Source organism: Hesperophylax consimilis, chromosome 12 (assembly GCF_061612785.1).
Source record: "Hesperophylax consimilis isolate HC1 chromosome 12, BYU_Hcon_1.0, whole genome shotgun sequence".
NCBI lineage: Eukaryota > Metazoa > Arthropoda > Insecta > Trichoptera > Limnephilidae > Hesperophylax > Hesperophylax consimilis.
This window is the reverse complement of record NC_142847.1, coordinates 250,260-264,844: the sequence shown is the minus strand read 5'-3', so window position 1 is coordinate 264,844 and position 14,585 is coordinate 250,260. Positions and strand designations below refer to the sequence as shown.

The 14,585-nt window shown below is 35.0% G+C and overlaps 1 protein-coding gene across 1 annotated transcript in view; it reads right to left on the bottom strand.

The window, feature by feature from the left end:
* Window positions 1-14,585, bottom strand: part of Abca3 (ATP binding cassette subfamily A member 3) — a 65,352-nt gene that overhangs the window by 16,589 nt on the left and 34,178 nt on the right. Inside the window, exons 13-21 of the mRNA XM_089637913.1 lie at window positions 14,152-14,317; window positions 13,106-13,336; window positions 12,626-12,767; window positions 10,104-10,222; window positions 8,560-8,631; window positions 5,951-6,336; window positions 3,330-3,542; window positions 2,309-2,413; window positions 468-639 (exon numbers count right to left, since the gene is read on the bottom strand). Coding sequence (XP_089494039.1) covers window positions 468-639; window positions 2,309-2,413; window positions 3,330-3,542; window positions 5,951-6,336; window positions 8,560-8,631; window positions 10,104-10,222; window positions 12,626-12,767; window positions 13,106-13,336; window positions 14,152-14,317 — 1,606 coding nt within the window. The remainder of the gene's footprint in view (window positions 1-467; window positions 640-2,308; window positions 2,414-3,329; window positions 3,543-5,950; window positions 6,337-8,559; window positions 8,632-10,103; window positions 10,223-12,625; window positions 12,768-13,105; window positions 13,337-14,151; window positions 14,318-14,585) is intronic.

Below are 14,585 nucleotides of genomic sequence, written 5' to 3'. Positions count from 1 at the left end.
AATCTCTCGAGTGGATATACCGCATTATGTAGTGTTTGACATTATGCTTGTATTTTACATGCCAAATGTTTTAATTTATTAATGCAATTTACATAGTACTTCAAATCATTACAAATCTAAAATGCAATAAATATTAGTTAATTATTAGAAAGGGTTATCTTGTGACTACAAAAGGAGAGTTGTTGAATTGAGGATAACTAAATTATGTCCCATAAATCTGATCTCACAGGAAATCAACTAACCCATACTATACTATTCTGGTTCATCAAATAAAACTAGTACAGGAAAATAAATTGAAAGAGCGCATGTTTGAAGGTATTTGTGTTCAAACTGGTTACAAATATTTTGAAATTGAATACGTTAAAAAATTAGGTTATTAAACGAAATTAAGTATACATAATTAAAAGTAATATTTTCCACCAAAGCAGATTTATGGGACCTTGGTGTCGTGCAATAGTTAAAATTACCGATTTCCGCCGCAGTGGCGAACCCAGATTCGTTGGAAACGGCGAGGGTAATACAGAGGGCCAGGGCAATAATTAGGAAACACAAGAGGTCCCACAGGAAGGCGGAGCCCCACAGGATGATGGGGGAGGCCCCCGAGGCCAGCTGCAGCAACTTGGATCGGCACACATTTTCCTACATAATCATTTGCATAAGGTTAGTGTGACTTTTGTATGCATATTTTATTTAGCTATAATTTTTTTACACTTTATGGCATCCCCAACTGGGGTATGTTGCGGGGCTGTAGGTAGTGGGGAGCAGAAGGTGATGGGGGAGAGGAAGGTGGGGAAGAACCTGGATATTCAGACCTGGTCACCAAACACAGTGAAAGTCATTTGAAAGTATGTACAATTTAAATGACAGTCTATACAAAATAGTTTATACATCTACGCGGGTAGCAAGCAGCTTGCGGGTCACGGCTCGACCGACATTACAGATCGCGGGTCGATGATCGCCACGGCGATTATATACGGATGCTGAGCTGATGATGGGTGACTCCATATCCTCTAGGTGGTTCCAGATCGGATCAAAGTGATTGAATCAATCACAATCCAGGCGGGACTGCATTAGATAAGATTGACTTTGGGTAAGCTTAGGTTAAATCAATTAGATTGACACATTTATTAGGGGTTGGGTTGGGTTGGGTTGAGCTGGGTTAGGTTTGGATTGGTTAAACAGGTTACATAAATATTATCACCATACAACCAAAATTAAATAGAATATAGCAACAACAATGTATAACAACAAAGAGATGTTTAAATAACAGCAAAATGTTTGAAGTGCTTTCTTGTATTGTCATTTAATTTTAGCAGTAAGTCGACAATATGGATATTTAATGCAGTAACATTTTAATTATAAATTAGATTTTCACACACTGAAAATGTCTTATTTTCCAAGGGACCGACAAAAACCTCACAAGCGGGGAAAACTCTAGTGGGACAAATTGGGCCATTTCCCAATTTTCAAGGAACCGTCCTTTTGAGGGTAACTAAATAACTAACTAACCATCACGCCGTTTCTCCGCAGGGGTAGGCAGAGAGGACGGACCGCCAAACAACTCGGTCTTAGCACACACTCCTTGCCTCATTCACATTCATACATACTCTTCTATTGTTCTGACTCTTGACATCGCCCAACTCAAGTATCTGATGCACTTGGTCGTGCCATGTCTTCCTCGGGCGTCCCCGACTTCTGCTACCATTCACATTTGCATCGTACTTTGTATAATAATATTATGGTGGTTTCAATGACATCAAAGGATTTTCTTTAAAAATATTATAGTTAGAATTTGAATTGTATTGCAGTGTTGAGAAGCTTATTGGTAGTTCGGGGAACAAACATATTACATTATATTTGAATAATGTCAATGTCATCAAATAAAGTCATTACACGTAATTGTAATATTTATTTGTTTTCTGTTGGGAAGTAAGAGCTTCACAGATGCACTCATAGAGGGCAGTGAATAAAGCTTGCGTGGAAGTCTGCAAGATGGCAGCTAGTGGCCAGTAGTCGCCAGGGCCAGTGGGAATGCTCCCAGACAAACTTACTGTTTCAGATCTCAATTAGCCAGCTTCTAGTTAGGTCGACTATCGAGTCACCATTGTTATATGCGAAGTATTAATAAATCCCTGATTTATCACAAAGAACCAATTATTTATAATCTCCTTCCACGACGAGTTGGAGAACTGTTTGGGGGAACACAACAAAGATAATTCTACGCAAAAGGTTCTACCACCGGCCTTGGCATGCCTCACCTTGGACAGAGACAGAGAGATATTTGTATATGTATTATAAAGGTACAAACCTTGATGTAAAACAAAACGTAGAAAGCTGACACGAAGGCCATGCTGAAACCGATATTGAAGGCGATTTGGAAGCCAGAGTTGTCGCCATAGTTTAACATCTCAAACTGTAACAGTAAAACATAATATTAAACGCACAATCAATACTGATGATACACTTCATTCTGTTTTCACACAGGGGACAAGTAATACATATAGAACAACGTGTACAGGGACACGGTAAACATACAAGGTATGAAAAACACTCCAGGATGTCCATATATAAAACATATTATTATTTCATTTTATTGGAATAACTTGAATCATTGAAGAAGAAGATAGTACATACTAATAATGAAGATAATATAGTTAATGCAGAATTTGAAATATGAGATTGACAAATATTATGTACAATAGGTTGGTTGAGGCATTGAGAAGCTGAGGCATTTAATTGAAATAGTAAGACAGACAGACCTGGGTTCGATTCGCATTTTCTGTGTCTTGTTCTGTTTCGTTTAGATTTATTAGTATTATCTTCTTCTTCAATTTAAGGGGGTGGGAAAAATCTAGGATTCTGATATTAACAGATATTAAGCCTTGACCAAATCGTTTAAAAAAATACTGAGCAAAAACAGAATGGACGGATCAGCTAACCCAGAGCGAGCTGCATGCCGCTCTTTTCATAGGCATTTGCAGCTCTTCAACTTCAGCTTCACCTACATTCCGAAGCCTCACTAGAAGAGCCAACGAAACGGTACCGTCGCATGCACATTACTAGTACTTTAACAAAATATCACTAGGCATTGGGAATAATGGAAAATTTTCAATCCAACAAATTTATTTGATACCATCGCAACGCAACGCAACACAACAACATCATAGTATGCATATTTTAGTAGTTTTATTCTGTTTACTAATTGGCTCTACTGACTAGAAAATCTGTCAAGACAAATTAACAAACACCCTAATACCCCACATACATCTATCTGTTGGGTTAGGTTAGGTTAGGTTAGGTTATGGGGAGCAGTTTATACATATTCTTACCTGATTTTTCAGTGTGTAAGGAAGCGGTTTGTTGACCAGGGTGAAAGATGAATTTGGAGATTCAGTTTTAAGAATAGCGTTGTGGGCCAACATCATGGACACGGGAAGGTCGTGGTAGGCAAAGTTAGAAAACCAAACTTTCACACTGCTGCTGTTGCTGAACGTGGCTCCGGCCAAATTCCGCACCCTCATCTGGGGCATGTCGTATTTAGCCTACAAAATACATCAAATAACTTATGAAGGGATCGATTTACGCTTAAATATTCAAATGTCTTCTATTTTTAAATAATTTATGTGACGGATGAATTTTCTTTTATTTGATTAGACAGCCAGATTTGACAGGAAAAGGGGGGCAGACTCTCAGTGGGAAATTTCCTCAGATTTGATAACTTATTTTTTCTTATAATTGAATAAAGAAGTTTCTTAGGACGGGTTGTCTCGGAGAAACATTAATTTTCGGGTTCTGTGAAGATCCTATTCGAGTTCTGTTTTTATATCATTATAGGCTAGTTGCTTGAAAGAACTGAATTAATAACAGAACTTGAAAAAATCTTTCACAGAACTTGAAAATTAACTTTGAAATTTGAAGGATTGTTCAAATTCTTCGAAACAACCCGTCCATAACAATTATTAAATCATAATCGTCCTTAAAAGTTTAAACTGAAAACGACATAGAATATGTATAAGGAAATTATACAATAAAAAATTATAATTATACCCTTAAGAATAAATATGTACACAATGACATGGTACACCAGCGGCAGATGGTGTTAAGACCCTTCTGAATTTTTTAGCTATTTCAATTAAACCTAGTAAATTTATAAAGCATAGACCTGTTTTGTTTTATATTATATTTGAACCCTTTGAATGCCGAGATAAAATGACAAGTGCCGGCCGTGCGCCGTTGGGGCTATTTTCGTAATTACTTGTTTTATGAACAAATATTTTTTTGTTAATTGTATTGTCTTACCAGATAATATTAATCACGATAGTAGTAGATAATTTCGTTTTTACATATTTATAAAAATTGTATACATCTATCCTATATAGTTTCCCTAGAATAGATACTTATATGAATAGAAACATTTTTCTCTTTAACCGTTTGAGTGCCAATCGTCGATTTTCGTCAATTCGTGTTTTAACGAAGATTGCCGATCGTCGATTTCCGTCGATTGCGTCAGTCGTGTTCTGATTCGCGCGTACGTCGGTACGTAAAGTTCTCATTTTTTCGAAACGCCTGGACTTCGGGATCCTCCTCCGCGTGATTCTAAACCAATATTCTTTAATAAAACACCGAAAAAATCATCGAAATCTTTGAAAATTCAAAGAATTTATGGGGTTTTAAAAAAATATATAGTTTCATAAAAAATTATGTTTTTTTGGTGGCATTTTACAAGCAACTGTATGATTTTTTTTGGCACTCAAACGGTTAGTGTTGTATTAAAGTTGTATATATATATATCCTATATAGTTTCCCTAGAATAGATACTTATATGAATAGAAATGTTTTTCTCTTTAATGTTGTATTAAAGTTGTATATATCTATCATATAGTTTCGCTAGAATAGATACTTATATGAATAGAAACGTTTTTCTCTTTAATTTATTTATTTTGTAAGAAACAAACAGCTTTTATATAATATGCAGTGATAGATATAAATATACAAGTTAACTGAAGTCAAGCCACAGAAGTTTCTTATGTTAAAGTGCATTAGAAATGAAGTTTTAGTAATTTTATTTATTTATTTTATTTTATTTATTTTATTTTATTTATTTATTTAACGCCCAGAGGGCTTTTACATGTGGGTGGTACAAATTTAATGACAGTTTTGAAACATAAGAAAGAAAAGAAAGAAATAATAAAAATAAAATTACATAAGTATATGCGAGAAACAAAATTAAAAATATCAAGAACATAAATTAAAAAATACAGCGATTTGACTGGTTTACAAAAATATAACTTCCATTTAGGAATAGTATTGAAATAGGTCTTTTACATAATCCACAAAATTCGCAAAGTTAATGTTAAATATATCGACATCACCTAAGTATTGGTTTCCCATAGTGTGAAACCGTTGTATTGGGTGAATGAATGAATAGTAATGTTGTATTAAAGTTGTATATATCTATCCTATATAGTTTCCCTAGAATAGATACTTATATGAATAGAAACGTTTTTCTCTTTAATGTTGTATTAAAGTTGTATATATCTATCCTATATAGTTTCCCTAGAATATGTAGATACTTATATGAATAGAAATATTTTTCTCTTTAATGTTGTATTAAAGTTGTATATATCTATCCTATATAGTTTCCCTAGAATATGTAGATACTTATATGAATAGAAATGTTTTTCTCTTTAATGTTGTATTAAAGTTGTATATATCTATCCTATATAGTTTCCCTAGAATATGTAGATACTTATATGAATAGAAATGTTTTTCTCTTTAATGTTGTATTAAAGTTGTATGTATCTATCCTATATAGTTTCCCCAGAATAGCTAACTTATATTCAGAGAATTTTTTTTAATAAAAGTTGAAACATCTCAACTTTAGACTTCGGTAGAACAGAAATTATTGATGAAACTAGGTTAGGTAAGTAAAGAATATACTTTAAATTACCTGATTCAAGTAGTACTTATCAACGGGTACTGATCCGGTGTCCATAACCTTCAGAGTATCAATGTCAGCATCCGCAAAGAACTGCTTGTAAACCTTCTGCCTCGTTAATGAGGCATCGTCCGCGTCTGACGGAGCGTTGACCAGAGTCATCGAGTCGGTGTAGCTGTGGCTGATGTCCATGTCCAGACCGGGCAGTTCCACGGGCGTTTGCCACATGCGGGAGACCATGATGGCGATGATGAGGAACAGCACCGGGATGACCAGCTGCAGGATGCTCAGCAGCCAGGAGCGGAGAGACACCACCATCTTCTTGTACATCATGGCCTTCCATTGGTCCCAGTACAGGCGGAAGCCCGTATACCGAACATCCGAACACTTGTCATTTTCTGGAACATCAAATAAAGTTACACTTCATTCAGAGCGTCTTGAACTGATGGACATGCACTGCCAACTAATTTAGGTAATTCTATTCCGTTAAGAACTACCCAAATTAAATAAAGTTACACTTCATTCAGAGCGTCTTGAACTGATGGACATGCACTGCCAACTAATTTAGGTAATTCTATTCCGTTAAGAACTACCCAAATTAAATCTTTTTCAAAACAAAAACATATTCATTTTTATATCATATATAATTCCAAATTTTATTTTCAATTTATCTTTTACTGCATATAATATATTCACTAAACCATCCATTCCACATTGGAAATTGCAATTTACACACCAATCTTAGTTACTAATAATAATAATAAATATTTTATTATCTTTATTTATTTTTTGGAATAACTTTACTGAGTAAAACCTCAAATTGTAATATTTAATTATCGTCTAAACAAAAATCTGAAACAGAAAAAGGCAAAGCAAGTGTTCTGCGTTCGAGTCCTAGATGTGACCGTATCCTTTTCTGATTTTACTGTTTCAGATTTTCGTTTAAAAATCGCTAATATTGTCTTCAATAATTTAATTTATTATCTTTCTTTTTTTGTAAAAAATATCTTTAGTAATGTAATCCTCTCTGGGATCTCCCGTGATGAAGATTACATTTACATATGAAAATATAGTATGAATAATATGAAGTAATACAGTGTATAAATATTCCCATAATGTTACAAGACACTTAAGAACTTAAGGAATACATAAAGATGGTTGTATATAAACAGTAAGAGGTTATGGATAATATTTTAAAAGTATGTATTGACTAAATTCATAACTTTAGCTCAAGGTTCGTGGCTCAACTAATATGGCCCTTACTAACAAAGGTCTTTTAAATTTTACACAACTGATACACAACCATTTTTGTACATGTAGGTAGTAATCGATTGTTTATCAGTTGTGCAAAAAAAAAAGATTAGTAACCAGTATTATAAGTATTACGTATCAAATAACTAATAAATGATAATGTAATAGAAGATAGAATTAATTATTCACTAAGATTCAATGATATGTATTAAAGTATGAGACAAAATGCTAAGAATTACAAATAAATAAAACACAACAAATTTTGGATAATGCTGTAGAAATATGTTTATAAAATTTCTTCACAATAAGTAACTCCAGTGAAAATATAACGGTTTAAAAAAAATACAAATCATAATCACAAATGCTGATTCTGAATAAGTTTTATTATATAAATACACGCTGTCCGCTAACTCGTAGTACAAGCGGATAATTGGCGAATCTACATCACATAGATCCGAAATTTTTTTTTTTTTTTTTCGGCAACTTAAGGGTTAAAAAAACTTTTGTAGTCGAGTCTACGCTTCGACGCGTTTCAAAATACATTAAACAACTGATATAAAATCCCTAGTGAAAGATTATTTTCAAATTTGACCTAAAAAATTCCAACTTCGGGACTCGATTTACTGAAAAACGAAAGCTCAATCAACTCCAAATGTGACGTAGATTCATCAGTTTCCCACTTGTGCTACAAGTTTGAGGACACCAAGTGTATATATATTATATAAATAGAATTAATAAATCATGAGAGATTTAAATGCCCTGTGATTGGTCGGTAGGTTCTGACATAACTTGGGCCGCTTGAATTGAATGCAGGCAATTTTTGCACAATGTTCCGCTGTGGGTACATGGGTCATCATTGCGGTATGTAAAATTATTTCAAAAGTATTCATGTAAATTCTAAAATTCTTTACAATTTATTTTGGAATTTGTTGATTTCATATTGACCCATGTGGGAATGGCCTTAATGTTAACCGACAAAACCGAAGTACGTAGGTGTCATGCGTACCTCGCCAAATTTCGATCAATTTGGAGGAGTTTGAAAATTTTTAAAATACCGGTATTTAAGTCACAAGGTGAATATTACAAAAAGGTTGGAGTTTCTTATTGTAAATGCAAATTGATTATGTTATGATAAATAAGCCAGAATTACATAATAATATGATATTAGAAAACTGATATGTAAAACTACAAAAGATGTATTTTCAACAAGTAAACCAACATAGAACTAGTTACTGCAGATTCTATAGATTTATCTCTGCAAAAATTAGTAGTTAATACAAACAACTTTTAATTAGCATGCGTTTGGTTATTAGTAAGGAAAACTATTTATTAGATTATTCCCACATGACATTATTGTGAATGTTTTTTACCAATTATTTCATTACGTCGAACTCGAGCATCGATAGAGTAATAATGCTTTTCCTCTTCAAGCTTCTTGGATCCTACGAAAACAGACACATCGTCAAATAACAATGACATCATCCCATAAACGGGGAAATGCCATCAACCAAGTATTATCTAGATGAGGCGTGTGAACCTTTCAATTAATACCAAAGCAAAACATATTGGTTTAAGAAAACATTTATCGGAAACAAAGTGCATTATCTCGTAGTTGAAAGAACGGAAGAAGTATAGCTTTTTATCTTATGTTAGTCTGCACGGAGCAAATTTGTCTTCCAGCGAGTTCGTCCCAGCGAAAATCGTTTTTCAAATTTGTGGCAGTTAGAAATATTTTAGGTCGGGGCTCTGGCGGACTTTACCATTTACCAATTTACCTTAAGTTTTAAGGCGGTGTTTAAGTAACAATTGATAAAAAAACTTACATTTCTCTAGTAAAACAACTATTTCACATAACAAATATTACGACAACACTTTTGCCACAAAATGAATGATCTTCGCTGGTTTTGTGTGCAATTTCAGAATATTGTACCACAAGTTTACATCGAGATGGGGAGTTGAATTATGAAATTACTCTTAGGTGGTGTTATTTTTAGGTTGTAGGGTTGTATAAGTGTGGGCTAATCAATAGAAAATATCTTTGCGTCTGTGTTCCTGTTTCATCTCTTGAGTGCCGCCATATCCGTATGGATCAATCAACATAATCATTTCTCTGAGCTATTTGAGATTATTGGTAGATTATATACAAAATTTACAAATATATGAACACATTATCTGGTAAGAGCGTACAATTTACAAAAACATCATTTTACAAGTTAGTACGGCACTCCAAGAGTCCCAACTGCTGGTATGATGTGACCCTTTAAGGAGTGGGGGAGGGAAGGAGGTGGGGAAACGGAAGGTTGGGAAGTACCTGGCTATTCAGACTGGCCACCAAACATGGCTAAAGCAATTTTAAGCAATGTTTCAATTCTGAATAGTGGTCTCTTGTGAGGGAGATACCGCAAGATACCTACCATTCTTTTATTACAAGAAATTAAGATTGTTGAACATTTATGGTGTATTTTTTCGCACCCACCGTGTTAGGAATATTTCTGTGTTAGGGCGTTAGGTATTTCATAAATCAAAAAAATATCTTCTGCAAAGTAATCACAATGTTTTCAAGGCAAAAGAAATAAATTATTACTTCTTCTGCAAAGATATCACAAGGTTTTCAAGGCAATAGAAACAAATTATTACATGGTAAAAAATCTTGTACGATGTGAGTTTAAATTTGTTTTTCATAACAATTTTCGAATAATTATTATTTCTTCTCCTGTGGAACCTAATGTGCGGATTGTTCTGTATCTAGAAGTGGGGATTTATGAAGAATATGCCAACTGAAGAACCTTTGAGGGTACAAACTAACAACTATAATAGAGATTGGCTGCTTTTAAAATTAAAATCACCTTTGTTTTCCATCTTTCCAGGGAGGGGAGTTTTAAAATTTTATAGCAGTTAAATCTTCCAAACTTACCGTTGAGTGTATGGCCATTCTTCTGTGTTTCATCAACCAATATAATGCCATTTGAATCATTTTCCTTGTACGTTATTTGATCTTGGTCATCGACGATCTCAACTGCATCTGCTCCGACCCTACAATTCAAAAACACAAATTATAAGTGAGACCTGAACACCCTATTTCAGTCTTCAAACTCAAACTTCTTAAGACGAAAGTCTGCGCGACCTTTTTCAAACAAGACTTAAATTTGGATTTGAGGACAAAATACTCAAACAACTAGATATGTTGATAGGTACTATTATATTTATTTGTTTTTTAAATTATAAAATACTAGCTGTACCCCGCCACGCGTTGCTATGGCTCAGTCTATCGGTGCAGATAGAGAATCAATAGCACATGTTGTTTTTACGTCCAACAGATGGCGCTGTTTAAAAAAAAAAGCATATTTGTCCAATAGATGGCGTTGTTTTTCAAAAAACGAGGATTTTACCTGTCACAGGTGACGTCTATATAATATAAACATGCCTATTTGAATGCAACGTTGTGTCAAAATTTCAAAGAAATCAGTGAAGAATTTTCGGAGATTTAAGATTTTGAATTTTTTATTTATATACAGGGTGTCCGGAAACTCGTAGTACAAGCGGGAAACTGGTGAATCTACATCACATTTGGAGTCGATTTTGTAGTATATTTTTTTTTTATTTGAGCTTTCGTTATCGAGTAAATCGAGTTTGAAGTTGATTTTTTTTTTTTTTTTTTTTTTTAATCAAATTCTTATAAATTATTACTGAAGATCAAAGTACCCAACTAATTAAAACTATTTGAAAGTAAAACAAATGAAGAAACTCGGATTTGAAGCATTATTTTGAAATCACCCTTCATTTAACCCGGTGTAATCATAAAATATTTCTGCTCTGCAGGGTATAAACGAGAGCGGACGTGTTTTAACCGCTCCGGTTTGTTTAATCCTTTCAGAAGGTTTCCCTTGTTAAGAGATCGCTGAAAAATGTTCAGCATCCGTGTTTTATATAGTGCTTACCTTCTTATTTCACGAAATGCGCGTAACTTCTACCGTTTAGCCGGAATTTGCAATTATTATAGCATTTTAAGCCGATTAAATTTTGAAAGTGAACCTAGAACAAAGATTCTCAGTGCAGTCGAAGATTTTATACCTGACTCAAGTGTCAAGTGGTGTCGGGATTTACGGGACCTTTTCAACCGAGGATGTCTGCCTGGAGGACAGATAAGCCATATTTTGTTTAAAGTTTTTGTTTTTATTTTCTGTTTTTGTTTATGTATTTTGTTACAGATGACACACATAAACTCCACTTTGACTTTGGTTCAAGATTTTGCTTATGATAGCCTGCGATAAGCGAGCCCTAAGGGTCTGAGACAGAGGTGTGAAATCGTCGGATCACGACAATAGAAAGAATTTTATTTATTTATTTTTTTTTTTTTTTGCTGGATTTTATGTAGGTATTGGAGCCAGGAAGGAGTCTGAAAGGGTCGAGAGGATGCACTAGGTGGCATGAAAGGCTGGGAGGTGACTGGAGAGACTAGGGTAGACTAGGATGAGGTGATTTTGCACAGCGGTGCTGCCAAGGTCTGTTATCTATGTGAGGATGTTGTGTCGGCGCTCTTTATTGGCAGCAGACACATGTCAGCGCTATATTAGCGGCGGACACATGCCTGAGCGGATGACGAGCCTCGTGCTGGCACAGTTGGTGGACGGGGTAGTCTCTCTCCCTGCAGCAGCTGGTACAGTTCCTTCGCTACCTAGGACTCTTGCAGCAGAGTGTCCATCTTCTGTCTTTGTCGAGCGTCACAGCGGTGCTGCCAAGGTTTGTTGTCTATGTGAGGATGTTGTGTCGGCGCTCTTTATTGGCAGCAGACACATGTCAGCGCTATATTGGCGGCAGACACATGCCTGAACGGATGACGAACCTCGTGCTGGCACAGTTGGTCTAAATAACAAATGTAGATCCCAGGAAATAAATTGTACAGCGCCCTTGAGGTGATTTTTCACAAAAACGGCGCTCTACAAATTATCCAATTATTATTATTATTATTATTATTAAAACATCAGTTATTCAACCCTAAACACCAGAAAAAACTTTAACCCTAAAATAGCCGAAAAATATTTTTTTTTGGTTTTTTTTTTTTGAAAATGCTCAAATCAAAATACTTTATGTTTTTTTGGGTTTCCCATGTGGTGTAGATTCTCCAGTTTCCCGCTTGTACTACGAGTTTCCGGACACCGTGTATAGATAGGATATTTAAAAAAATTATTTTCAAGATTTTAGTGTTCGAATTTTGATGAAAACGAAATGACTTATATGCATGTACATCATAATTTAAAACACAAATAAATAAAAAAGATAATATTTCTAGATATTTGCTATACCTTTTGATAAAAAAATAATTTATTTTTTTTGGTTGGGTATTTTGGCCTCAAATCGAAATTTAAGTTTTGTATGAAAAAGGCTTCACAGCGGTTCCTCTACAGGGAGATTAAATGATAGTTCTGTTATATTTACTTCATAAAAACGTCTTCCAAAGTGGTGGCTGATATTCCAAAACTAGTTAGGCCGAGCTCGTTCTGCCTCAGTTCCAATTCCTTCAGCATCGGCTCGAAGTCTCCAGATAGTTCGTCAGGTAGAAGATAGCAGAGTTCAGAACCTACAAATTAGTTTATTTTGTCAAATAATAACTTTCTACAAGCCAGCAAAGGCAATGGATTAAAAAGATTCTACCATTGAAGCAAATATTAAAGATACAGCTTGTCAAGAAATACATAGCAGACAAGGATGGAGGATAAGATTTCTGTCCTCCTCTTACTTCTCAATAAGCACAAACCATTGAAAAACTTAATTAACACTGACACAACAACACAATATCTGGTAAGATACGTACTGTGTGTCATACTCAACTTACGTGTTTAGCTCTTTAGGGACAGAATCTAATAACAATCTAGTGACAACTTCCGCACAAGGTGAACTAGTTCCTGAATCACTTACCAATGTCTGAATACAGTGTCGCCTGTGGAATATGGTTCCTGATGAGGGCTGTGACGGGGGCCGATGGCAAGCCTCGCGTCGCTGCCGTGAGACGGTATCCCGAGCCAAACTTTTTCTTCAGGTGGAAGGGGGAGCCCACGGCGCGCAGGCGTCCGCCGGCGAGCACGGCTACCCGCTCTCCCAGAACCTCCGCCTCATCCATGAAATGCGTAGACAGGATGACGGTGCGACCTGAAAAGAAACGCAACTTTCAAATTAGGAACCAATATAATAGAGAAGATAAAATATGAAAGAAATTGTAAATAGTTGCTGAGTAGGTACTAAAGGTGGGTTAAATAATGTGAAACCTTTTAAGTTCTGAAACAGTGTAACTATGAATAAACCTGTGCGAAATGATTTCAATAGAGCACAATTCAACACTGATGTGCAATATCTCAGATGGCAGATTGAAGGAAGACTAATAATTAACCCATAGTGTGCCAAGACGTCCACCATGGATTTCCTAATAACTCACCGCATTTGCAACGATTTGAACCTTAAACAATGCTTCTAACATACTAAAATATATTTTATTTGCTTGGTAAGAAAATAATATCTTTTGATATTACTGTAGCACATAGTTTTCTCGCTTGCAAATATGTTTATTTTACAAAATAAAAAATTCCATGGCAAATGTCATAGTTCCGATTTTCAGAAGTCAGAGTTCTATTTTAATGTACAGGAAATCCTCATATGAGTTATTTTTATTGTGAAGAACGCTTATTTAGCTGGAAAATGCAGTAAAATACGTAAATTTCTTAAAACATTAAAGAGAAAAAACATAAATAGCTTTTCTGGCAAAACTACATAGGATAGATTATGTAAAATGTTTATTAATATGTAAACACATTATCTGGTAAGACAGTACAAAGAAATCTTTTTTCAAACAACAAGTAAGTTATTTCGAAAATAGTGTCAGCTGGCGCACGTCTGGCGATTGTCATTTTACCCCCGGCATTCCAGGGGTTAAGAAGAAGATTATTTAAATGGCAATCAATAATTCTTACCTTTCTTTTCTGCATGCAGCAAGTCCCAAAGGTGTCTTCTGGCCGATGGATCCATTCCGGAGGATGGTTCGTCCAATAGGACCACTTTGGAGCCCCCACACAGGGCGGCTCCCACACTCAGTCTTCTCTGCATGCCTCCGGAGAGACTGTTGGATATCACATCACGCTGGAAGGGAACAGATATTCTTTTATTAGTGGCAGCTGAATAAAGCAGGAAACATATATTACTTGTCAAGTAACCTAACCTAAAATAATTGGTGTTGGGAGGATTAACAAGTTTTAAATGTTGCTAATGTCTTTTAGTGTTCAAGTATATTTAAAATGAGCTGCTTATTTTATATTTCCATGGAAGCATAACCAAAGTGTGAATGTAATTATAAAATTCAAACAAACATACCAGGGTTACAGATAACTTGACAATATTTGAATTTCTC